This window comes from Lissotriton helveticus, chromosome 1_1, assembly GCF_964261635.1.
Source record: "Lissotriton helveticus chromosome 1_1, aLisHel1.1, whole genome shotgun sequence".
NCBI lineage: Eukaryota > Metazoa > Chordata > Amphibia > Caudata > Salamandridae > Lissotriton > Lissotriton helveticus.
The window spans coordinates 1,781,054,687-1,781,082,333 of record NC_136057.1 but is presented as its reverse complement, the minus strand read 5'-3'; the positions used below and the strand labels follow the sequence as shown (position 1 = coordinate 1,781,082,333).

At 47.0% G+C, this 27,647-nt stretch overlaps 1 protein-coding gene across 3 annotated transcripts in view; it reads right to left on the bottom strand.

Moving 5' to 3' along the window:
- Window positions 1–27,647, bottom strand: part of UBN2 (ubinuclein 2) — a 647,497-nt gene that overhangs the window by 370,231 nt on the left and 249,619 nt on the right. For all 3 annotated transcript variants that reach the window (XM_078640321.1, XM_078640331.1, XM_078640327.1), the window contains one exon: window positions 15,107–15,225. In XM_078640321.1, coding sequence (XP_078496447.1) covers window positions 15,107–15,225 — 119 coding nt within the window. The remainder of the gene's footprint in view (window positions 1–15,106; window positions 15,226–27,647) is intronic.

The window sequence follows — 27,647 nt, the reverse complement described above, 5'->3', positions numbered from 1 at the left end:
ATTGACATAGTCCACCCAAGTTGTACCTGGGATGCGGGTGCAGTCTCGGAACCTCTGACGGTACATCTCGGGTGTGAGGCCATAGCGGGTGAGGAGTGCCGCTTTCATATGGTCATAGGAGGTCATCTGCTGGTCCGGGAGTTGCAGCAGGGCGTCGCGGCCCTCATTGAGGAATCTCCCCCACAGACCGGCCCCCCAATCGCTTCTATCGATCCGGTGTGCAGTCATAGCGATTTCATAGGCCTTAAACCATTGCTGGATGTCGTCCTCTCGGAAGTATTCTCGAACGACATCCTTGGGGATGTGTACCTTCTTCTCTGTTGCCCCTGGAGTGTGGGGTTGCTCGGGCACCCCTGTTTCTTTATTCTGTTTGCGTAGGTCGATTTCAGCTAATTTCCGTTCATGTTCATATGCCAGTTTCTTTTCCTCGAGCTCCCTTTGTCTCTGTTTCTCCTCTCTTTCTTCTCGGAGACGCAGGTGCTCTAAGTTGATTTTCTGTTCGGCCAACTTTAGTTCAACGTCCATTTTGAGCCGGGCCATTTCCAGCTCGTGTAGTCGGGTTCTTTCTCGTTCCTGGATCTCGCCTGGCGAGAGACCCGTTCTTCGCTCTTCAGGGCCCATGGGGGTTTGTGCTGTGATGTCTTGATCGGGGGTTCCGGCAGCCCCGGTTTCTGCCCAAGATTCCAGGGCCTGCTTAAAGTCATCTTTGGTATTTAGTCCGGTGGTAGCGATACCTAATTCGATACAGAACTGTTTAAGTTCACGATGGCTGTACTCGCCCAATTTCTCCATCTGGAATTTCTCCGTTGATCCGCTTTCTTTAGTTGACATCGTGATTCGCCGTGGGGTGAGCTACTCTCTGTACGGTTTATGCGGTGATTCGGATCCCGTCGCTGGCCACCAATGTTAGACGGACCGGGAGGGTCGGCCGAGGATACGGGGAGAGGTCTCCGGGGAGAGCCGTCTCCAGTGAATCGTACAGACAAGTAACTTCCCCCCCACAGACGGACACCACACAATGATAAAGTTCAACGATACTTTATAGACAATTCTTCAAGTACGGTAGAATGGTACAAGGAGGTCTGGACTCAGGGGTCCCCTCTATTCTGGTCTCTGTTCGGGAAGAGGGTAGCGGGACAGTCTTGTTACCAAAACGATGGAAAATAGCTCTCAATCCTCGAGCTCGGTGGTGTAGATGAACGGGCCGCGGCGGAGCCAGCAGGTCCCGAGATGGATGAAGGCAGACGACGGTCCGCGGCAGAGCCAGCAGGTCCCGATGAAGGTGGTGGTTACAAACGGTCCGCGGCTACGCCAGCAGGTCCCGACGATGATGAAGGATAGGCTGGTTCCCAAAGCCGCGGCAGCGCCAGCAGGCAAGACGAGGGTGCACAAGACAGAGCTACGGCAGCGCCAGTAGTCCGTCAAGGATGAGTTCTTCTTTGCGTCTCTCGACTCCAAGATACAACTCCCGTCCTGCTCTGGAGCTGCCCCAGTTATAGGGCTGGTGTGCTTTGATGTCCGGACCCTCGCACTTGGAGGTCGGGAGGTCCGGGATGAGGGGGTTCAGACACCCAGCAGGGGGGTGGAGCCAGCGTCCGGGGAGGCGATGGGCGAGCGGCACTTGGCGGGTGAGAGCCATCGACACCTCCTGCTCCCATTGACTGACCAAGTAGCCCGCTCACCTCCTGGGTGGATGTTGGTGCCGGAATGTCTGAGGCCTGGCCAGGCCCAGGGTGGAGGTCGATCGGGGGCCAGGCGGCCTCGTGGTGGAGTGTCCAAGATGGCGCCCAGGATGGGCGCGCAGGCCGGTAGTGGGTCGGCCTACGGGGTCAACAGGTTCGAGTGTAGGGGTCCCTGCGGGGACGGTGGACGTGCAATGGTGGTGTGTGGTACTTGCGTGGCTGGTTCGGGCCTGGTTGGGCCGGGGGAGAGCGGCCCTTCATGTGGCCTGTCCAACAAGATGCATACTGGCAAGTAGCATTTTCCGTTCGAGGCATATGAGCTGCAGATCGTACACTATGCATCGATTGTGCAGCAGTGTCTCCCCTAGCGGTGGTTGCTTGTATCCATTGCAGTAGTCTGAAATAGTGTTCTAAGGACAGCCTGGCCTACTGCAGCTTGCTGCTTGGCTTGCATGTCAACACAATAATGTTTAGTTAAGGTATGTGGTGTAGACCATGTTGCTGCCTTACATATGTCCTCCAGTGGTATATTTCCTAAGAAAGCCATAGAGGCTCCCAGTTTGCGAGTGGAGTGTGCTCTAGGAGGAACTGTTAGTGTGCGTTTAGCTTTTTGATAGCATATTTGTATACACTTTACAATCCACCTGGCAATCCCACCCTTAGAGATAGGGTTGCCTTTGTGTGGGGGGAGAGATAGATACAAACAATTGTTTTGTCTTTCTAAAGGTTTTAGTTCTATCTGTATAGTATAGTAGAGCTCTTTTAACATCTAACGTGTGTAAGGCCCTTTCTGCTACTGAGTCTGGGTTTTGGAAAAACACAGGTAACTCTACAGATAGGTTTAGGTGAAAAGGTGAGATAACCATTGGTAGAAATTTTGGATTAGATCTGAGAACCACTTTATTGGGATGTATTTGAAAAAATGGTTCTTGTATAGTGAACGCTTGTATTTCACTTACTCTTCTGAGAGAGGTGATGGCAACAAGGAAAGCAGTTTTCCATGTGAAAATTTGCAGTTCACATTTATGCAGAGGCTCAAAAGAGGGTCCCATGAGTTTTGTAAGGACAAGATTTAGGTTCCATACTGGAGAAGGTGGCAGTCAGGGAGGGATTATTCTCTTTAATCCTTCCATGAATGCTTGGATTGCAGGTACCCTAAAAAGAGACAGGTGTTGCCTGTTTTGTAAATAGGCTGCAATTGCTGCAAGATGTAGGCGTATGGAAGAGTATGCCAAATTAGACCTTTGTAAATGTAAAAGGTAACAAATGATATTTTGGATGAGGCATCCAGTGGATCAATGCGATTATGTTTGCAATAAATTGCAAATCTTTTCCATTTAGCGGCATAACACGCTCTGGTAGTAGGTCTCCTGGCCTCTTTAATGATGTTCATGCAGTCTGGTGGTAGGTTGAGATAACCGAACTCTAAGACATCAGGAGCCAGATCGCCAAATTCAGTTGGTTTGGGTCTGGGTGTCTGATTTCTCCATGGTTCTGTGTTAACAGCGAGGGTGTGAACTTTAACTTTTGATGTGGAACCAGAGAGAGATCTAGTAGTGTGGTGAACCACGGCTGGCGTGCCCACGTGGGAGCTACTAGTATGAGCTTGAGAGACTGTTTGAGCTTGCGCACTACTAGTGGGATGAGGGGGAGAGGCGGAAAAGCGTACGCAAATCTGCCTGACCAGTTCATCCATATTGCATTGCCGTTGGACCGTGGGTGTGGGAACCTGGCGGCGAAGGTTGGGCATTTTGCATTTTCGTGGGTGGCAAACAGGTCTATGTGTGGGTGCCCCCACTGCTGGAAGAATGGCTGAAGAACTTGTGGATGTAGCTCCCATTCGTGAATCTGTTGTGACTGCCGTCTTAACAGATCCGCTATCTGATTGTGAACCCCTGGAAGGTGTTCCGCTAACAGATATATGTTTTGGGGAATGGCCCATCTCCAAATGTTCTGTGCGAGCTGGGACGGTTGCAGAGAGTGCCCCCCCCCCCCCTGTTTTTGTATATAGTATATTGCGGTCATATTGTCCGTCCGGATTAAGACAGCTTTGTTCTGTACTTGAAGTTGAAAAGTTTTGAGTGCTAAGAAAATCGCTAGCAACTCTAGATGGTTGATATGGAACAGCTTTTGTTGATTGTTCCATCGACCTTGCGTAGTATGGTGTAAGAGATGGGCTCCCCATCCTGTGAGGGATGCATCTGTTGTGAGCACTATCTGTGGAACAGGCTCGAGGAACGGCCGTCCTCTTGTCAAGTTTTTGGTGTTCCACCATTGCAGAGAGCGATGTGTACGGCTGTCTACCAACACCAGGTCTGTGAGCGGACCTTGAGCCCGATTCCATTGTTGTGCTAGACATTCTTGTAATGGACGCATTTGCAGTCTTGCATGTGGTACTATGAAGATGCAAGATGTCAACATGCCTATTAACTTCATGAACACTCTTGCCTGGAGAGACTGCTGGTGTTGGAAAGTGGAGACTAAGGCTTGAATGCTCTGTATCCTGGCTGGACTGGGATACGCTAGAGCTGTAGACGTGTTTATGGTAGCCCCTAGATACTGATGCACGTGCGAAGGCTCTAGGTGCGACTTTGTGTAGTTGATCGTAAACCCTAAGTTGTGCAACAGTTGAATTGTCTGCCGAGTGTGTTGTACACATTGGTGGAATGACTTGGCTTTTATGAGCCAATCGTCCAGATAAGGGAAGACGTGTATCTGTTGTCTTCTGAGATGTGCTGCTACTACTGCTAAGCACTTTGTGAACACCCGTGGTGCGGTTGTTACATCAAACGGAAGGACTTTGAACTGATAGTGTTGTCCTTGAATTACAAACCGCAGGTACTTCCTGTGAGCAGGATGTATTGGGATGTGAAAATAGGCGTCCTTCAGGTCTAGTGTTGAAAGGAAATCGCCTTGTTGCAGTAGTGGGAGCACTTGTTGCAGAGTGATCATATGAAAATGATCTGTTTGTATGTAATGGTTGAGTGGTCGGAGGTCGAGAATTGGTCTCAGTGTCCCGTCCTTTTTGGGAATTAGAAAATACAGCGAGTAAACCCCTGTTCCTTGTTCCTCTAATGGGACTAATTGAATAGCATCTTTTGGTAGAAGTGCTAGAACTTCTTGTTGAAGCAGAGTCAGGTGATCTGTGGACATAGTTGTGGACATAGGACGCTGTCTGGGTGGTATATTTGGGGGGGTTGTTGTAAGTTCTAGGCAGTAGCCATGTTGGATAATCTGTCTCACCCACCTGTCCGTTGTGATGGAGTTCCAGACAGGTAGGAACTGTGTTAATCTGCCCCCTACAGGAGTGGTATGCGGTTGGGGGAGCAGAGGGAAGTCACTGTTTAGTGTTGGAGGAGGAGCGATTGCTGTTACCGCGTCCTCTTCCCTTGTTATTATTGCCCCTGTATCCTCCTCTAAAATACCCTCTGTTAGAGGGTGTTTGAGTCTGTGTCTTGAAAGATGTTGTTGTATCTGCTCCAGTTTGTTTGGAGCCTCCTCTATAAAAGGAGCGACGAAAAGAACCTCTAGTCTGTGTGGACTGTGGAGCTCCTATTGACTTTGCAGTGTCTGTGTCTTTCTTCATTTTTTCCAGTGTAGTGTCTACTTCTGGGCCAAATAATTGGTTTTGGTTGAAAGGCTGGTTCAAGATTGTGGTTTGCACTTCTTGTTTGAACCCTGAAATGCGCAACCAAGCATGTCTTCTGAGTATGACACTAGTATTTACGGCTCTAGAAGCTGTGTCTGCGACATCTAGGGCACATTTTATTGAGGCATTTGATATTAATTTGCCTTCTTGTATGAGCTCTGTTGCCTGATCTTTATATTTATCTGGGAGGTGTTGTAGTAGTGTCTCTAATTGGTCGTAATGAGCCCTGTCATAACGTGATAGAAGGGCTTGCGTATTTGCAAAGCGCCGTATATTTGTAGCTTGTGCCGCTATTCGTTTACCTGACGCATCAATAACTTTGGATTCCTGGTCAGGTGGAGGCGTTTCACCAGAAGTCTGTGAATTCGCTCGTTTTCTTGCATTGGACACTACTAAAGAGTCTAATGGAGGGTGTCCTTTAATATAGGTTGGATCAGTGGGTGCAGGCCTATATTTCTTTTCTATTCATGGATTCAGTACACTAGTGCGTACAGGATCTTTGAATATTTCTGGAGCATGCTTAATGACTCCCTTGATCATGGGAAGAATTTGAGTAGATCTGTGTGATGGCTCAAAAGTGTCTAACAGAAAATCTTCAATGTCATCAGAATGCATTGTGACATTGTGGTAAAGAGCAACTGTGTAAGAGGTGGTTAAAACCAATGCGGTCTTCTGGTGGAGAAGGTTTTGAAGAGTATAACTGTGGATCAGGGATATCAGGCACATTATGTGGTGGAAAAGTGTAGACATCCTCATCTAAAGGATATGTATTAGGGTCTACATGTGGATCCTCCCCACCACCTAAGTCATACTCCTCATCAGTCTGTGGTGAATGTGATGATGCAGGAGAAGGAACAGGAGAGATTTGAGGTGATATGTAAGGAGGGACAGGAGAGGAAGAAGGTACAGGAGGGAGGGTGCATAGGAGAAGTTGCACAGTCCTTCTTGGCAGGAACCGCAGGTGAAGGTGGTGTTTCTGCTGGTCTCTTTTTATGGAGGTATAGCACCTACATGTCCAGTTTTGGGGTTTATGTAGATCTTCTTTTGTTTAGGATCTGGTCTAAACAGTTCATCTTCCTCTACAACCTTTTTCAGCGTCTACTTTTTCAGTTCCGACAGAGGTTGTTTTTGGCGTTTTGCTTTGGGAGGTGTTACAGCGTCCTGTGGCAAAGTTCTCGGGGCAGAAGGTGTTGTTTTCGGCTTGGTAGGCGTGTCCGAGGATTTGGGAACCTCGGAATCAGGCTTTGTGGGTGTTGGCACCGGAGCGGGAGTCTTCGGAGTGGAAGCTGGCCTTGTCGGCTTTGTGGCGTCGGCTTTCCCTCTTTAGGTTTGGAAGCGGACGGCTTCGGGGCCGGAGCTTCTTTCGGTGCCTGCACCTCTTTAGGCTTCGGGATCGAAGGATCTTTTACTTTCGGTACCGAAGGGTCTTTTGACCTCGGCGTCGAAAAGTCTTTGTGTTTCGGTGCCGATGGAGGTGGTGGAATCGGAACGTGTGGCTTGCTCGGTGCCGAAGCACCTGAAGGCATAGTTGCTTTCCTCGGAGCCGAGCTCGAAGGCTGGGCTTTAGGAGGAGTTACTTGGTCTCGACTGGGCCCCTTGGGCGGAGTGCTGACCTTCGCCTTTGGCTTGGGCAGTGCATGTGGTGCAGGGGCAGAGGTACTCACGGATTGACGTGATGGAATCGAGTCGTCCGAGTCCTCTGATTCTGATATGATCTGGAGATCAGGCGAATCCTCTTCCGAGACGAGCGGAACCTCGTCGTCCAAGATATCCTCCGGTGCCGGGGCTGATCTCATCTCGTGTCGACGGGCCCTCCGATCCCGGATGGTCTTTTTCGATCGGAAGGATGCACAAGCTGTGCAGGTCGACTCGTCGTGATCCGGCGATAGACAGAGGTTGCAAACCTCGTGGTGGTCGCTATGTGGAAATTTTGCTCGGCATACCGGGCATTTCTTGAACAGATCTCTTTCCATGTGGTGTAGGCCGCACGGCGTCGATAGGCCCAGCGGCCCGCGTCGATGAACCGGAATCAAGCCGATGGCGTCGAGAGTTGTATTCGATGTCGATATTAGTTATGGGAAGTTTTTGCGCTTCGAAGTTTCAGAAAAAGTTTATCTGGCCGGAGCGGAGAAACTTTCATCCGAACCCAGTGGCGGAAAAAACCAATCTAAGGATGGAGCCGATGCCCATGCGCAGTATTGTCCAAGGGAGGAGTCAACTATATCGTGACTACAAAGACTTCTCCTAGAAGACAACAACCTGCAATCATCCGAGCCCAACACCAGGTGGCGATCTAATGCATAGTGTACGATCTGCAGCTCATATGCCTCGAACATGTGTTTTGACCCCTACACTGTTCTCTTTGTCTATGATCAGGTGGTGGAAGCATTGAATAAGAGTCAGCATGATGCTTCCAAGATAGCTGACACCTGCACTCCTGTACTGCTCTTCTCTGATGATACTTTGCTACTCTCATACTCGAATGGGTCTGCAGGAATTGTTAAACCATTTTTAGCAAGTGTAGGAGCCTGCACATTAACAACAGGAAGTCTAAGTTTATGCCCATAAATCCCTATCATATATTCAGGAATAAAATGACTGGATGGATCAATCATTGATCAGGTCAGGAGCTTTGACTATTTGGGAGACAGACTTACAGACAAGCTCTCTTGGGATCAGTGGCTATTGTCAGGAAATATAAAATATCGACCAATAGGGCTGTGTCCCCAGCCATTGCGGTTTATAGAACTGTGGCCCTGGGAAGGGCACGGTATGAGACAGAAAGGTGGAGCTCTGGGGACATTTCGCAAATGAACACTACAGAAAGCACATTTGTGAGGATTTCTAAATGTTCTAGTTAGCACACCACTAAAGCCCTAAAGGTGGGACTTGAATCTCAAAAGGATTGACCATAAATATTGCCCGCCTTTAAACTTTGACTTACCGGGTCAGAATTTGTACAAGCCAGGAGTTGTCCTCTTATAAAGTAGAGCAGCAGGAGATAATCCTGCTAGACAAGTGCTATACCACACCCTGGATGCAAGCCGTTAAAACCTTGTGTAGCACCTTAAGCTAGAGGGTGTGTGGGAAGACCCTAGTGAGATGAGGAACAACTCAGCCAAATGGATTACGGGAAGCTACTGGAAGTCCTTTCTGTCCCCACACTCTGGAAACCGAGGTACACTTTGTACTAATTTGCCACAAGTATAAAACCCTGAGATCTATGTGGATCTTTTCTCAATTTTTTTTTTGTTTGAATCGGCTTGTTGAAATTTTCATTAATATAATACATCAAGGAAATATGTTCGATAGCGTGATATACAGTGGAAGATACAGTGGAATATAAAGAAATCAAAACATGCTGGAAATCATGTTGTGCAGATAAAACAATCGAGTTGTGGATCTTTCCTCTATGTCGCAAATTAGGCATGACACAGTGCACAGTGAACTCGCGCCTGCCAAAAATATACAACAGAACCAATTGTATTTCTTGTTTCAAGTGGGCCTGATCTGTTAGACGTCCATGATGTTGGCTCGGGCCAGGGACATTACAGTTGGTTTCACAATTCACTTTAAAACTATGACATTTTTATCTGAGCAAGTGTGCAATTGAAAATTAATAATTGGTCACTGAAATTTACATGCCCACTGTCTTAAGATCTGGTTGAATCCGCAACTTGTGACTCTTTGCATTATTCACTTTGGAACGGTCAGACCTTTTCATCTAGGAAAGTGTGCACTGTAATTTTGATTTACATTCTTGCTGCTAATAGTCAGGTCTTGGCCTTCGGTTTTAGTTATTAAAAACCTGTACTTGCTGCCTCAAATGCCTGACTTTATAAATGCTGACTCAATCCGCTGTTTACACTTTCTTAAATCTCATGGCCTAGTAGTTCTTATAATTAACATATTTAGAACTTGTTGTAGGAAGCTAATGAGGTATAGTGTGCACAGAGTCCAGTGGAACCCCAAAGGTAGGCAGAGGTAAAAGTAGATAGCACCTTACTCTTTATTTGTGGTAGTGTGGGCGAGCAGTAAGGCTTTATCAGAGGGTAGTGTTAAAAATTTGTTGTCGCACTCAATCAGCAAATGATGTCACACACTCAAAAACTGAACTCAGGCCAATTTGTTTAGTATAAAAATATTATTAAGAGTTTATTTCTAGAACCAAGGAGTACTTTTCCCCATTGATTTCAAAAGAAGCGTTAGAAGCTACTATTCCCACCAGCACCTCTGCAACCTGACAAACCAGGGCAGGTCAACCGAAACTGCTGGTAGTTCTAAGGACCTTGCCCCCTACTTACCTTAAGTCTAGACTATCAGTCCTGTAAGTCGACTGCAAGTGATCCTATTTTGAGTTTGTCAAATTTCTCAAAAGGCTCTGACTACACTTAAAATGTCTGGCCCAGAGGAGAGAGTTCAGGAGCTCAACCCGACACCTTACCTGCATCTTAGAGTGAAGCAGCTAAGCAACCGCTGTACAGCCTGTAAAATAAAAAAAAAATCAAACCCCACAAAAGTACTGCTTCAGAAACGCCTTACAGAGTTTGATTTACCCAAATCTACAGAAGAGCCTGAATCCTCAGAGGAGGCTGACCGTGATCATGACAGTACTCCAGGAGACTGTCCCCCCCACAAACTCACTGAAAAAGGTAAAGAGGTACCCCCTCACATCTATTCTAGAACTGCACCTGGCGTGTCTGCCCCTACTTGGGGTATGTCAGGCAACTCATGGCACAGAGAAGTACTAGATAAGGATGTCCATCTTGAAAGACTAGTCAAAAGAGCAGCCCTTGAGGCCAAAATCATGGCCATAAAAAGGGAGAGGAGTTGGATAAACGGCTAGGGCTGTCGACCTCGAATCTGGGGAACTGGGTTTGAGTCTCGGCAATGACGCGGAACATCCTGTGACACTGGGCAAATCACTTAATCTCACTGTGCCTAACAAAAATGAATGTGTCCTCATGTAATGCAACTGGTGCTATGTAAAGCGCTCTGATACCCGATTCGGGTCAAGTTCGCACTATATAACACTCTGTAAAAAAAAAAAAAAAAAAAAAAAAAAGGAAAGGGCTGCGATGTGTCAAGCACCCATAAATGGTGGCAGCGACAACTCAAATGGAGAAAGAGTGGAAACTAGACCCCGAATTCCCCAAAGGGATTGTCCCCAAATATGACGAGGGTGATGACATTACCAAATGGTTTACAGCCTTTGAGAGGGCTTGTAGAAACAGGAGGTTACACCAGAGAAACTGGGCCTCTCTACTCTGGAAGAATTTCACAGGAAAGTGCAGGGAGAGACTCCTGACACTTGAAGAGGAAAGTGCTGACTTATGATCTTATGAAGGATACCCTGATTGAGGGTTTTGGACTCGCCACTGAGGAGTAGAGAATTAGGTTCAGGGGGACTCACAAAACCTCGAGTCAGCCTTGGGTAGATTTTCAACTCCTCAGTCAGGTTGCTGGTTGAAAGGTAACAAAGTGCAAGATTATGATGGGCTTTATAATCTTATTATGAAAGAACACATTGGTGTTGAGCAATTTGACAGTTCACTGGAGGTCTGGAAGTGGGTTTCAGCTGAGTCTCAGTAAGCGTGTCTGTAAAGGCCTAATTAAATGGAAGAAAGGACTCTGTATTGGCTTGCCCAGGCTGGAGCACCTCAGTGAGGAAGTCTGTCTTCACTGCCATTGTGATCAACTGCTGGTGAATTTGGCAGACCTCCGCATAACTACTGCAAAAGAGAAGCTATCCTCTGTAGAGGGTACCGTAGGAGAAACATAATCCAGTATCTCGCGAGGTGCTCAGGGCAATCGGGAGATTTTCATATCACTAACCGTTCAGTATAGGGCTGGACAATTTCGTCCCCAGGATCATAGAGGTAGTTATTAGAATCTGTCCCGAATAATGCATGTAGTGTGTGGGCCCTTCCGTGAGCCAAAGGCTGTGTATTAGTGTTTGATGGAACACCCAAGGGTTGCAACCCAGTTGGAACATGGTGCGGCCTCATACGAAACAATGCAGATTCAGAGACTGAACATAAAGGGAGGTATTTTGTCATCCAGCATCTACAATACATGATCCGGTGTGGGCTGCGGAGCCACAATCGGAGTCTGCATCAAAGCCCAAACAGAGCCCGTAGAGGGTGGTTCAGGGCTCAACTGGCACCAAGGGCGGACGTAAGGGCAGAGTCCCAGATTGAGGCTCTCACAGTTGGGGGCTCGAAGGCATGCCAGAGGGAGCCAGTAAAAAGCCAAATAGGCACATAATCGATTCTCTGAAGTCCTGGATTTGCTTTTCTTTTGTAAATCATTTTTATTAGTATTTCATTGTGTAGAACAGCACATACAGTGATCTGAAAGAGAAACATCATTCTACTTGTACACTACGACGTGCATTATTGCCTGGTCACATCAAATAACCCCTCCATGTTTTAACATCACTGGTATGAGAGGGTACATGGGTATGGAGCATGTGTTCATGAAAGGTAGTCTGTGGCCTGTACTGAAGCCCGGGGATAGACTCTCAAAGTTAGCCCAGCAGGCAACTTGAATCTATAGATGAAAATGACGATTTGAACTCTTCTAAAGTGGGAGGCAGAACAGGGGTACACAGTGTCTGTGTTGGTGTCGCATAATATGAGCCAGCAGATTATTTCACCGGAAATAAGGATCTGGCTGTGTGGCGCTGAGGAGGGGCAAGCAAGGGCATCAAACTAGAAGCAGTACCTTATGAGTATGCCCCGGGCTGCCACTCTGAGACCAGCAGGTGCCTAATCTACAGGGAGAATGCAGTGGATATCCACGACATGTGCGTTCGCTGCGGAGGCATGAGCGCTCTGGGACAGTGGTTTTTCAGTCTCTGGAACAGGATAGCCCACGGCATGGATATGGGATGTTTGCAGATACCATTAATCTATTCAGCACGAAGCACCTACTCCTCTGCGACACCCCATTTGTTGACCGTTCCCCACCAGGCCGCTATCGGGGGTCCCACTGGTGCCCTCCAGTACATTGTTATGCACCGTCTGCTAGAAGTAGCGCCAGGGACGCAAAACGCGTCTCTGCTTTTAGCGTCTTACGGCGCGTGTTAATGCCCAACACGCAGGCCTCCCATGTGTGAATTCCAGTTAGCCCCGTGACTGAGGAGGGCGGCATGGAAGCGCGGAGCGTGGGGCACTCCCACAACATTTGAAGAAAGGATGCGGCGGGCGTTGGACATCTGGGACTTGTAAAGGACGTGTCTGGGTAGTACTGTTGAAGCTTCTCGGGTGTCAGATAGGAGCGATGTATGTGTAGTTGTATGCTTTTAAAACAATAGTTGCGAGATACTTTTTTTTACGGAATTCTAATACACGGTCCCACTCACTGTCATGCAATGGCCTCTGGAATTCAGCTTCCCATTTCTCCCGAAGGGGTGTGAGGGGGGGATTAGCTTTGAAGCCCGCACCACTTTGTAAATCAATGTGACCAAGTGTCGGCCCGGGCCCATCTGTAGTAATGTGTGCATCACCGGGTGTGTGGGGAGCTCCGTGTCTATTGTCTGCCACATTTTTACGGCCGTCTTCCAGCAACTTGCGATGCAAAAGGAATTGCCCCCTGGGAATCCCCATATCCGCTGCCATCTCCGCAATTGATTGCAGTTGTCCATTCAAGTATAGAGCGCCTGCCTCCGTGACCTCGTGTGCTGTCCAGTCGCAAAGCCTCCGTGCAGTATAATGCGCCCGGCCTTTAGGGAACCCCACCAGCGCCTAGACGGGAGAATATGTGGGCAATTCGCGATTAAATCGGTGTATCAGACAAGTTCGTGCCACCGTCAGTTGAAGGGGACGGTACCGTACGGGTTCCGCCCTGGTAGCAGTATTGAATTATGGTTGATGTGGGAGTGCGTCGGGTAGCTGGGACTGTCTCCCCCGGCGCGCGGCCTCCCGTCCATCTCGAGAGATCTCTAGAAAGTAGGCCTCGAATGAAGGAGCGCCCAGCCCCCCCCAACAGTCATGGGTAGCTGAAGCTTAGCAATGGCAATCCTCCTACGCTGGAGTCCCATATAAGGGTACCAAGAAGGGTCTCCAGCTCGGGAAACAGGGAACGTGGAGGTATCACCGGGAGGTTGGCAAAATAGTAGAGCAATTGTGGAACCAATATCATTTTGGCCACTGCGATTTTGCCAATGAGTGCAAGTGGGAGATCCTTTCAGAAGTGCACTGAAGACCTGATACTAGCCATTACCCTACGATAGTTCCCTTTATAATGGTCCTGCGGCGTGTGGTATAAGCAAACGTCCAAGTAGCGCACTGCGTGAGGGTTCCATGAGACAATGATGCTGCTGAGTCGTACCGGGCAGGGAGGGAGACAGTCAGCAAGCAGGTACACTGTTGATTTACACCAGTTTACTTTGAGACCCGCCACCACCTCAAACTAAAGTCCTGAATTTGCTATGGCGTCGCCAATTGGCCAGGGAATTTGGTTTCGTATGGAGCAAGGCTCGGAATATACTCCAAGGGGGAACGTCTTCAGGAGCGAAACAGACTATGTTGATGCCTTCAAGCCTTCTCTGGAATTTTAAAGTAGTGGAAATGGGTGGAGTCCCGCTTGAGAATTTTATGTTCCTCCTTGAACTTACTCGAAGACTTTGAAGGGGAGGTGCTGAACCAGGTCCTGAAGTCATTCCTGCTGCGATCTTGGTCACACTGAACATGGCATGGCATGGCGTTTACCAGTGCTTTACCAGAATTTGGCTTTGTGTTCCCAGAAGGCCTTAGCATTCATCAAGGCGCAGGCCCAGTCAAAGCCATTTTCTTGTGATAATCCCTACAAGGTTTGAACCATGTAGTTTTAAGGAATGACACTTTCCAGAGCACAATGTTTTAAAAACTGATTAGAAAAATAAATCCTCGAAAAATGGAGATCAGCATACATGAGTGTCACTTTTATGAAACTTTGTGTGTCACTTTCGGAGCAAATGACATTCATGCGGAGCCGCACGACGCAGCCTGCTCATGCGGATGGATAATACTGAATATTTTCTGTATCCAGTCAGACCCCTAAGGAATATTCAAAAGGTGAGGCATCTACAGTTAGAAGCGTCTATCAGAAACTCAATGATTTAACTGTGCAGATCGATATGCTGTAAATCAAATGAAGCAGAGAGGTCACCAGTCATCCCTGTGAATGTTCAAATCTCCCCTCCTCATCGCTATATAGGCATATTGCTAGGAATCAGATAAGTATCTCCACACATTTTTCCCAATACACATTTAACTGTAGGCACTATGCCTCCACTATCCAAGCAAACAATGGGCACACTCCAGGAAATTTGACCAAATCCTTCAAAATATACACCTCACCAAGCAACCACACTTGTATGCACCTGTGTGCTTTTGCAGAATACGTTGAAAACTTTAGGGGGAACAGTTACAGAAAGCATTCTTCAAATGCAATGACAATTTTAAAATCTGAGGGCTCTGGTCATCACTTCTTAACTGTTTAGGGAGTCAAATTAAGGCATTGATTTTAGATCTCTAGCAACAGCAGAAAAGCAAACAGCCTTGGTTGGTGCCTTCGTGGATCTAAAAGGGCATTAAAAAATGGTTACACCCCCTCAAACATATACAAACACTAAAAAAGGTGGACTACATGTTTGAGACTTAAAAACCTAATGATACATCTCTAAACGTCAACATCAAGGTAGGAATACTAAGCATATCAATCTATTGTGAGTCCATGGATGTGAGATTAAAGTCAGGTGTGTGTTTATATGTCGGTCTACATTACATACTTCGCAGTCTTTGCTCGGTTGTGGGCCAGGCAGTGGTCCTGGAATCTGGAGATTTGTAAGGGCATGATATTACTGACGGCCACTTTTAGCCTCTGCAGAGGTTCGCGCAGGCGGTCATCCTAAAACGAAACAAAATCAGGACACAGTTGTAAGAGTTCATGGTACAAATACAATTTAAAAAAGGTTTCCCTTGATAACAGCCATTATACCATTACCAGCTGCTAAGTTAAAATGTGGAAGATCACAGGGCCTGCTCCTCCCTTGCATTCTGACCCTACCTTCTAATTACTCCAAAAACATTCTACTTTGATATTCAACAGTCAAGTATATTTCAATATAAAGGCTATTGTAGTTGAGAATGAGTAACAGAAGAAAACTCAATGGGGGAATTACTAGGTAAGGTAATTACTTAAGAGAGAACTTTAGGAGTATGGGGGAAGAGGCTAAAGGAAGCTATGCTTAGTGCAGAAAGTTTACACATGGGTTCCTTGCCAGAGTGTGGGTATGCATGCGTGGATTTTGCACAGATCATGCAGGTGGTTTTACATTCTGAAAGAGTTTGCTTGTGCAAATCAAAGATTTATCATGGCTTACCAGAAAGGGTTTTTCACCTGCATGGCCTTTGATTTGCACAAGTGATCTCTTTCAGAATCTAAAACCATTTACATGTTACTCAAAAGAGCGATACAGGACACACAAATGTGTAAACCAATTGCACTCAAGACCCAGATGTGCTCAACTAGTTAATTAAGGATCCCTGGAAAACAAAACATTTTCTATTTTACAGTGCGTTCCTTTAATCACTGTATTTGGACCATAATCACAGAGTATACATTAGATCCTGGTATCATCAAATACTAAGGTTGGTGATGATGTGCTAATCTCTGGAACACTAGAGAAATCTTTACTGTTAATGATTCAAATGTATTTATCCAGCTTTAGAAAACCATAAAAGATGCACAAGTAATTATATTTGCACAAAAGAAAAATAAAATAAATAAAATAAAATAATTAAAACAATCCAACTATCAGTGGCTTTATAAGGGGGGTGGGGGGAGGAGAGAAGGGGAGCTGGGATTAAAATATTTTTCCTGAACATCTGATTGGAATCAAATACTTTTAAATCATCCTGAGCGCCTGTATTGCCAAACTGCCTGAAACTCTGTGGGGGACAAGAACAGGGTTTAGACTGAGTGCCCATTGAAGCATCAGTGAGGGATTCAATGAATGACATTTGTCTTGACCTCAATGGAAAGCAGTTTGATGGTCCAAGAGCTCAGTTGCATGACAAATTAACACAGAAAAGAAGGCACTCTCCTCTCTTGGGGGGCCCCCCAAAGGCAAATTCAAACCTATATCAGGGGAAGAATCAACCCCAAGTGCCTCCTGTAAGGCTATCATGAGCACAGTGGGTAGGGGCAGGGTGGGGGCGGTTGCATCATCTTCATTCACACCATTGTCATCTACAAGTGGTGGCAAGCTATGGTCAGAGTCAGAACCAAAAAAGATAATGGAAGCTCTGAGGGAGACTATGCAGTAGTGGAATCACAGAGTCAGGCTCAGGCAGTGTGGGGACTACATGGAGGGTAGCAGATCAGGAGTGAGACCTTGTCTGGGTCAAGGCAATGCCAGTTAGGGGTCAGACATTGATGTCTGTATCAGAATCTCCTCTGTCAGCAAAACATAAAATGATTGATGTTTCCATGATTTCGGCCAGGCTTTACAGATGTTTTTAGTTTTTAAAGTTTTATTTTCACGGTTTGTAAAACTTTGGCATAGAATCATACACATGCTCTCTATGGGCATTTAGGGTCAGAGGGTAATGTTAAGTATCCATTGTCACAAAATAAGAGACACTCAAGAAGAAAGTAGAGACCAATTTAGAAAAGTAACAAGTATTTCCCCATATGTGTACAGGTCTCAAAACAAACCCAAAGTGTATTATATGTGGTAGTGTGGGCGAGCAGCCTTAGGCCCAACACAGAGTGTAGACATGTATTGAGTACACAATGACCGATAAATGACACACGACTCAAAAGGTAGATCAACACTAATTTTATAAAAAAGAAGCTGAAAGTTTTATTTTAAGGCCAAGATCTTCACAAAAAAGGTAAGCATGTTTTTCAAGAAAAATACTTTAGTCTTTTAAAAGGCGACTTGCAATTTGCAAACAGTTCAATGTTAGCCTATGGCGGAACATAACAATGCGGTTTCACGAGTTAAGTACCCAACTTACAGTTCCAGTTTTAGGGGGTTTAAGGTCAGCAGAGGGTAAGGTTCCGCTGAGCACAAAGTCAGCGGCACAGGGGCGGCCAAGTGCAGAAGTTAAATTCGAAAATGGACCCATTGTGTTTCAATGGAGACTGGGGGTGTGCTTGAAGCCACACTGCTTGAAGGCAAGTAAATTGATTGCTGGGGCCAAACTTCGGGGGTTAGAGCAAGCATGGGGGGCACAAGGCAGCACCAAAAATACACTACCAGTGGCACAGGAGCAGCAGGGTGCAATTACAGCATCGGGCACCCAATGCTTTTCAATGGAGACACTCGGTTTGACAAACAGGTGGCAGGCGTCAAACCGGAGGCTGCACAAAGGAAACCAGCAATAGCAGAGTTAAGTTGAGGTGTTGTGGGTCATAGGTACATAGTCGGTCGAGCTCCTCAAGGCATAAGGACTTTAGGTGCGATATCGGTTTCATCTTACGTGTGCCGGTCGTGGTCGGAGGAAGCCTTTGGATTCACACTTCAGGAGTAGTCGTGGAGTCCAGGAGGGGTCAGCCAACACTGGACTTGGAATCAGGATCACTGGAGAACCTTTTCTGGATCAGTGGGCCACCTGCACACAGGCTGGAGACATCTAGTGCAGAGTGGCCAAGGATCACTGATCGGAGTGGGGGTCCTTGTTGTTTTCCATGTGGACAGAGACACTCTCCTCTGGAGTTCTGGTCTTCTTCAGAAGCAGGTATTCCTCCCAGGGGTTGTGGAGGTCGTGGACTGCTAGACAGGCGTAGTTTTTTCTCAGGATGATCAAGGGCTGCAGACAGGCCAGTAGGGCTGGGGCAATGTCAGTAGGCATATTCAGTCTTCTGCACGGTGGCGTCTTCATCCTTTTTTGTTCTTAGGTCGACAGGAACTAGTTTCAGGGTCTGAGGAAGCCACCTAAATACTCAGTTAAAGGAGTGACAGGTAGGGCCAATGGGCAACGAAACTGGGTTTTCAACAACCTCAATTATGCCACCGTCCTGTGGGAGGGGGCATGGTCCTAGCCCTGATTGGAGGAGTCCACCATCTTCAAGTTGGAGGGGACCGAAGTGTGTTCTCTCACCTCGCCTCGTTCATCTTAGCGGTGGAGTTTGCAGAGGTAGGCACACCTATTCTTCCTAGCTTTCCCACTGGTTTTCCCATGCAAAGTAGGGGTGTAAACTGGGGGGATGCCATCTGCTGCTAGCAGCAAAGACTGGGTGTCACATTACAAAGGCGACAGGGCTTTGAAGCTTCCCTCTCAAGTACTGTCCCCATCCTGGGGGAGGAGGTGTGACAGCTCTGCCGAGGATGTGCTTCGTTGTTGGTCCCAGAGAGCAGTGGCTCTTGATCTTGGGGTCCAGAAACATGTCTGGCAGTGGCAGGCTGTCTAAAGCCAGTCTGTGACCACACCAGGGTTGGTAGATTTTCATGAGGTGCTGTATGGGTACGTTTCAAAAAATCCCAGACTGGCATCAGAGTGGGTATATTGAGAGGAGTAGTTTGGTACTAAATGCTCCTGGTTTCAGAGAAGCCATCATGGTGCTGAGTAAATCGACTTGTCAAGTTTCCACCCAATGTACTCTCTATGACTTCCCAGGCACTTACAATATCTAAGAATACACTTAAATATTGTAGGGGCATATCGGCCCATGCAGATATGCCCAAACCTGTGACAGAGCACGCTGCCTTAAGGATGTAAGGCCTGCTAGAAGGGTGACTTGCCTATACATTAGGCAGTGCTAGTTAGCATGGCACACCAGCAGTGTGCTATGTCAACTGTTGTTTTGTCTGCACCAGGTCAGAATGCTGCAGTGGCAGTATGTATGGCCTAGGTGAGGGGTCCCTAAGGGATCCTCTTAAGTCCCAGGTACCTTTTACTAGGGACTTACGCAGGGCCTGAAAGGCCAATTTGTGGAACAGTTTTAGGTAACGTACACTGGTACTGGGAACCTGGACAGCAGAGACCCAGTACTCTACAGTCAAAGTTGCATCAAAAGCCAGGCACAAAGTGTGTGTGTGTACGGGGGTGGGGGGGGGGGGGGGGGGGGGGGGGCTGCAAGAACACTCAATTTTCTCACAGTGTTTGCTATCAAACACCATAGGTTTCAGTGAAGCCATTATACAGCTGGGGAACTCGTGATGACCAGTGCCCAGTACATACCTTAAGATAGCTTTCCTGTTCACCTGCAATATCTAGTAATAGAAGAACAATAGTTACTTACCTGTAATCTGCGGTTCTCCAGTATTGGTGTCTTTCATAGATTCACATGCCTGAATCATTCCCCGTCGTCGGAGTGGGAGTCCCACGGTACATAAAAAGCAATAATATGCCATAATAACATAGGAAAAACCAGTAATTCCCACCCAGGAAGTAAAGTAGCCTAAGCTACAGGAGAAAAAACGTCCACACTCATGACTATCCTAGTAAGTTTGTATAGTCCAAACTACAGCCAATCAGGCGACAGCACCCACCAGAAGATTCTCCCAGAGGCTCAGGCTCTCAGATTTTCCCGCAAGGAGTGATGGTAAACCAATGTAGCCTAAGAGCCTCTGAGGGGAGGTGGGCGGGTTGCATGTGAATCTATGAAAGACACCAATACTGGAGAACCACAGATTACAGGTAAGTAACTATTGTTCTTCTCCAGTATTAGGGACGTCTTTCATAGATTCACATGCCTGAATCAAAGTAGATAGCAGTACATATCCGTGCCTGGCAGACGCTAATAGTAGCTTAAGCTTGTCAATATGGGAAACACATAACCATGCAATATGTAAATAATACAGTATTAAAAGCATGATAAAATGCAGTTACTTGAGCATGTGCACAATAAAAAACATAGCAAGCGTCTGACAGCAGTAATAGGAGGTGGGAATAGAGGCTCACCTTAGTTGAAAAGATTACGTAGAACTGCTCGACCCACTGAAGCATCGGTCTCACTGGCCGCATCCAAACAGTAGTGTTTGGTGAAAGCATACCGACTGGCCCAGGTTGGCACTCTGCAGATGTGCTGAAGAGGGACTCAAGCGAACAGGGCCGTTGAAGAAGACACTGCCCTCGTAGAATGCGCTCTAGGAGCTGCTTGCAGAGGTCTTCCTGCTTGTGCATGGCAAAAAGCAATAGTTGCAGAAATCCATCTCGCAATTGTTTGCTTAGAAACTACTTGGCCTTTACGAATTGCACCATAAGTGATAAACAGTTGATCAGATTTGCGTAAAGTAGATGTTCTTTGCAAATAGTACTTTAGACCTCTCTTAATGTCCAGAGTATGCAATGCTCTTTCCGCAGGTGATTGTGGATTTGGAAAGAATGGCTTTAAAATTACAGGTTCGTTTAGATGGAAATCCGAAGGCAATTTGGGTATGAATTTCAGATTAGTGCGGAGCACCACAGAGTCATTTGTGAATTGTAAGAAAGGATGATGAACCGTAAAAGCCTGGATGTCACTGACTCTTCTAGAGGAAGTCAAAGCCAAAAGAAGTGACACTTTCCACGTAAGGAATTTGAAATCGGCTCTGTGGATAGGTGCAAAGGGATGGCGCATAAGTTGCGCTAACACTACACTGAGATGCCACGATGGAGGTGGACGACGTACTGGAGGGAAAATTCTAAAAAGGCCTTTAAAGAATTGTTGTATAATTCTTGACGAGTAAAGAGAAGTGGTCCCATCTTGTCGGTATCTTGAAAACGCTGCCAGGAAAACCTTCAGGGTTGCATGAGACAATCCTAAGCTTGCTAGATGTAAGAAAAAAGGTAAGAATTCCTCTGGACTAGCTGAAAAAGGATGAATTCCAGTCGAACGACACCAGATACAAAAACGTTTCGATTTAAGACTGTACGTCTTTATGGTAGCAGGCGCTCTTGCTTTGACCAGAACTTCATTGCAATCCGCAGGAATGTTTAGATGGGCGAACTCAAGGTACTCAGGCGCCAGGCCGCTAATCTCAGCGATGTCGGGTCCGGATGGTAAATCTGACTGTCCTGAATGGAAAGTAGGTCCGGAATTGGACTCAACTGAATCGGTTCGCACTCTGATAGGAGAAGGAGCTCGGTGAACCAGTATTGGCGAGGCCATCTGGGAGCAATGAGAATCAGCCGACACGGTTCTTTCTTCATCTTCCTCAGGACTCTGGGAACCAGTGGTATTGGTGGAAAGGCATAAGCATATATCAGAGACCAGTCTATCGAAAATGCATTCCCCTGAGAGTCTTTGTGGGGGATGCCAACTGGCAAAGAACCGGCATTTGCTGCTGTTCTTGGTAGCAAAGAGGTCTATATCTGGATGACCCCACTGTCGGAAGGTCCGATCTACCGCCTGCTGATGAAGCTCCCACTCGTGAGTAGACACTGTTGTCCTGCTGAGAGTGTCTGCAAGGACGTTCTCTGTTCCAGGAACATGAACCGCCTGAAGATTGATTCTGTGTCGTATTGCCCATGCCCACAGCTCCTGGGCTTCTTGAGACAACAGAGCTGATCTTGTTCCTCCCTGTTTGTTGACATAGTGCATGCTTGTTGTGTTGTCTGTGCGCACCAACACAGTGGCTCCTTGGATGATTGCGCAAAATGCTTTGAGTGCAAGGAAGATGGCTCTCAAACAGATTGATGTGCCAACATCTTTGCTGAGGGCTCCATTTGCCGCTGATTGTCAGCCCTTGAAGATGAGCTCCCCAGCCTTCGGGGGATGCGTCCGTGGTGATCGTAAAGCTTGGCGCATCCTGAAGGAATGCGCAGCCCTGTCGAAGATTCCTTCTTTGTATCCACCAGAGAAGGGAACCCCGAATGCGAGGGGTAATCTTGATGAGATCCTCGAAGGAGCCGGAGAACTGCAGCCATTGTAAGCTGAGTTCCTCCTGAAGAAGCCTCATTCTGAGTCGGCAATTCAGTATCAGTGGAATGCAAGACGATACCATCCCTAGAAAGGATTTGAACCGTCGGACTGAAACTGACTTTTTTGAAAGAAGACCCTGAGCCATGTTCTGTATCTGGTCTTGTCTCTCGTCCGAGACGAAGGCTTAGAGCAGCTGGGTGTCTAAGGTTGCTCCCAGGAAAGCCAGTCTTTGTGACGGTACCAACTGGGATTTGCTGATGTTGATGGAGAGACCCAGAGACTGAAAGAGGGTTAGACACTGCTGTACATGATTGCCGTTGCCGTTGGTCGGAATTGAAATTCGACGGAACCCGTACTGGGTTGCTTTATCACCATATTGAGGAATCCCTGCCCCTTAACCGCCTGTCGCAGCAACAGAACAGGGAAGACGGCGGAGCAATGCCCGCTCGAGACTGACGCCTGCCTGAAACTCTATCTGCGGTGGTCGGATCGGTAGCTACTATATAGCGCAGCTACTACGCTAGAAGCGACTACAGTACCCTGGAACCATTATTGAAAATTAGATATCCTCTGACCTGTGGGAACTTTTTATATACAACCCCTACCTTTACTGGAGAAAACTCACAAGAACTGTTCAGGACTGCACTTCAAATATCCAGTTTGAAAATGAATCAAGAGCGATACACTCTATGTATCTAGATCTACTGGCTACTAGTACTTGTACCACCATTTAGATTTTATACTTGTTCCCCTCCCAGCATATTGCCACTAGCCCTGACGAAGGTGTGGCCTCATTGGCCTGTCACCGAAACGCGCGTCGGCGTGTACTTCCAGGAATACGGCATACTGTCCCATTTCATCTGGATTTTTGTATAAACCATCTGCCACCTGGAATAATACTCTGAATTATGCAACAAATTTTCTATCTTTATGTTGCATATACCAGGATCATATGAAGGAATGAAAGTTGAATGAAAGTATTTTGAGTTGAATGAATTAGACCTTGAAAGCATGTTAGTATGATTGCAGTGTGGCGTGTGACTGGGTAGGTGAATATATAGGATGAATTTTTCTTCTCCTTTTTTTATCTTCCCTTTATCTATGTATATTGTTGGTGTTCTGAAAAATGTCTTGTGGATTTGACATATAATTTATTTTTGTACATTGTTTACTATATCAATTTAAAGAACATAAAAAAATAAAAATATATATGTATCTTCTATAAAAAATGACTGGAGTATATTTAAGTTGACAATTCAGCTTGTTCTGTGCAATGCTAGCTCTTAGATAAATCACCCCGTATATATTTTGTGGACCCTATGTTTAGGGCCATCAGATCATAAGGCAGGGTTGAATTCTTTTGTTCTATTTACTGCTGTACATGATTGTCTGCGTCCTCGTAAGAACTGGCCTTGATAAGGCAGTAGTCTATATATGGGAATATTTGTATCCCCTCCAGCCGGAGGTGCGCCGCCACCGGGGCCAAAACCTTTGTAAACACTCTGGGTGCCGAGCGCAGCCCAAAGGGAAGAACTCCGAATTGATAATCCCTGCCAGCCACTCTGAATCGCAGGAACTTTCTGTAGCGAGGTAAGATGGGGATGTGGAAATATGCGTCTTGGAGATCCAAGGTGGCCATGTAGTCTCCAGCTGCTAGAAGATGCAGTATTTCTTGTAGCGAAAACATTCTGAACGTCAGCTTCTTTAGAAATTTGTTTAGGGCACGGAGATCCATAATCGGACGCGATTCTCCGGATTTCTTCTTTACCAGAAAAAATCTGGAGTAGAATCCTGTTCCCCTCAGAATTTGAGGAACTCTCTCGATTGCTCCTTTTTTCAAAATCAAATTGATCTGGACAAAGAGCTCTCTTAGATGAGCTGGAGGTGGACCTTTTGGGGGAACATTTGGAGGAAACTGTTTGAATTCTAGGGCATGGCCCTTGGCCACAATGTCCAGGACCCACCTGTCCGATGTTATCGATGACCATTTTGAGTACAATTTTTATATTTGTCCTCCAATTTTAACTTGAGAGTGGGGCAGTAGCGGTGGCAGGTGATAAGTCTCATGACGTTTGTCCTTTCCGCGGTAGGCCGGTTTTCCCCAGTTCTGGGAATAATTATTTCTTCGTTGGCCGTAGGACTGATAGCGCTGGGTTTGGTAGTGCCGATTTCCCTGCCTGTAGGAAGATTTCTGTGTATATCCACCTCTGTTGGAGGACGATCCACGTCCTCTCTCTCCTCGAAAGAGCGGTTTACGAAATTGCAGGGTGCCCAAGGATTTCGCTGTTTCTGTATCTTTTTTATAGTCTGCAAGGCTTCCTCCACTTGCGGGCCAAACAGACACTCTCCGTCATACGGCATTTCTAATACCCTAGTTTGTATTTCTTGACGGAATGAAGTGGATCGTAGCCACCCCTGTCTACGCAAGACAGCAGCACCAGCCAATGCCAGAACCCAGTTGAGGCAACATCAACCGTCGAGTCGATCATCTCAGCCGAGATTCTGTCCCCTTCCTGCAGGATTTTCAGCGCCTCAGATTTCGAAGGCTCAGGAAATAGATTTATGTATGGGGAAATATCCGACCACATCTGCCGGTCATATCTGCCCAGGATGGCCAATGAGTTAGCAGCCCGGACCGTGGTAGCTGCCATCGTTGACACACGTTTACCAATGGCATCCAAGAGCCTGCCATCTCTATCCGGTGGGGCTGCAATTGGAGAAGAAGGGTTCCTAGATCTCTTTTGGGCCGCTTGAACAATGACTGAATCCAGTTTAGGTTGTCCTATAAGGCAAGCAGGAGATTTTGCAGGTGCCTTATATTTCTTATCGATCCGTGGCAGGACCGGAGGTATGGAAGCTGGGGTAGACATGACCTTAATACCCTCCTGCCAGATGAAGTCTATAATAGGTATAGATTTCGCTTGCTTTCTTGGCTGGTCTTTAAAGTCATACAGAAAGCATTCCTGCTCCGTATGTTCCATGTCTATATGGAAGCGCTTCGTAGCCCGCTCCATGAGAAGATGGAATCCACCCACGTCCACTAGTGGTGAATCCGAGGTAGCCGGAGGAGATGGAGAAGGAGTTTGTACTTGGTAATTATCCCACTCCGACATCATGGACCTGTCATCAACCTGCTCCTTCCTCTCTTCTTCGTCAGAAGAATGTTGTTCGTCCGGCTGGTTGGACGGTGTAGGAGGAGGAGACCTTGGAGGTCTGAAGTCTGGTAAAGGCGTTTCCACCGCTGGTGTAGGAGGCACAGAGCCTGTAGATTCTGATGGCGGAAAACGCCTGTAATAGTCGTCCAGCATGCATTGAAGATTGGTGAGCAATGCAATTGGCACCTGAGCTGCAGGGACATTTGTTACCTGTGATGTCATTAGTTCAGGTGAATGTTGATCGTCTTGGTCGTCCTCCTGATACTTTATGTTCAGTTCGGAAGGACTTGTCGCCGTTCCAAAGGTTTCTTCAATGACAGAATCCTCCTCACTGTCTTCAGAGTCAAGAAGCTTGTTTGGAACCTCCAGAGGTACCCTTTGCGGTGAAAAATGCAGAGGTGATAACTGTTCCAAGGTGGAACCACGTCTCTGGAGCAAAGACGGTTTTGGCATCGACAGAAAAGCCGTTGATGGCGACCACACTTGCAGAGTGGTAGAAGAGGATAGCTGCGGCGTCGACGGTGGGTCCACCAAAGGACTCGTAGACCTGTACTTGGGTTTAGACGACGATGGTGCAGTTATCGTCGTCGACAATGCTGGCTTCGTCGACGGTATTGGCTTCGTCGACAATGTTGGCTTCGTCGACGGTATTGGCTTCGTCGACGGTATTGGCTTCGTCGACGGTATTGGCTTCGTCGACGGTATTGGCTTCGTCGACGGTATTGGCTTCGTCGACGGTATTGGCTTCGTCGACGGTATTGGCTTCGTCGACGGTATTGGCTTCGTCGACGTCTTCGTCGAAGATGGTGCCTTCGTCGACGGTGTGGTACTCGTCGACGAGCCCGTCGACAGCAGTTTCTTCGTCGGCAGAAGAGCAAGCGTCGACAGAAAAAAACGGCATCCTTGCTGCTTGTTACCAGGTCTGCTCGCTAGTGCTGAGAGATTGGGAATTGAGATTTTAACTTGTTGAAGGTTACTGCAACGTAAGCAGGGACCACATAAACTGTTTACTTGTGCTTTGTTTTTAACTAGCCACAATTATTCTGCCCTGACAAGGTCTCATTAGACTGCATGTGGTGATTTAAATCACCCGCTACTTACTGTGACATTGTATCCTTCCTGCTGGGTCCCCGGTCCGCCACGGCTTGTGCCGGTTGTGCGGAGGGACAGGAAGCAGTGCAACACCGGGAAGCGTCATCGGAGCTGCCCCGCCCTCTTCCCTACCTAATTCCCTCCCCAGCGCGGACGCGCGCCAAAGGCAAGCGCCTCTGCACCCATCCGCGCCTGGACGCCGCCCTGGCCTCTGGTCAGATTTACAGAAATACTCTGAATAAGTGAACAACTGCCTTGCAATTATGATCCGTAATGGGCAGGAACTTATCTCCTTAAATCCCCACAATGCTGTAGAAACACAGGTGAATCGACCCACACCATTCCCTCCCTCCAAAGAACCCCCGATTTCCTCGGCCACGTCAGCGTCCAAAATTGGTCAGAAAAATGCACCATTAGTGAAACCCTTAGAATCAATTAGTACCTGCACCACTACAGATACCAAATCTTTTACAGCTCTCTATTTGAACACCAGATCAATCCCTAAGCATGCTCTGGAGCTATGGAGCCTTCTGGAGAATGACAAACCTGACATCTGTTTCTTCACAGAAAGATGGCTTCATAGCCAAGCCTCATCTGACATTACCATCGCATTTCCCCAGGAATATCATTTGATCAGGCAGGACAGAGAAGGAAAGCGAGGAGGTGGCATTGCAGTGGCAGCCAAGGCCCCCATTGACATTACCTTGCTAGAGTCCTTCTCCAATCAGACGCTTGAAATCTTGGTAATTAATATGAAGCTCAATAAAACTTCTTTTGGGAGAGCAGCCCTAGTATATAGACCCCCTGGAGAAAAATCTAAATTTGCCAAATATCTTCTAGAAATGATAGCTTCGCATGTGGTAGCAACAGAAAATTTCATCTTGCTAGGAGATTTTAATCACCATGCGGAACTAATCTTAGACCCTGATTCCAGCCACTTGATTACCACTATGGAAACTCTGGGAAGGGTACTAGGTCCTACTCACCAGGCAGGGCACACACTAGACCTAATTTTCACCAACTTGCCAAATCTAAAATGTGAACCCCCTATGCCCATGATTTGGACTGATCATTTTCTTGTAAAATTCAGCTTTCCTAAAACTATAGGCTCAAATCCGAGAACCCACAAAAAAACAGCATTAATACGACCCTGGCGCAAATTGACTCTGGAGGCGTTTTCGACTCACTTCAAACCTCCTAAAAAAATATCTAATAATATTGAATTAA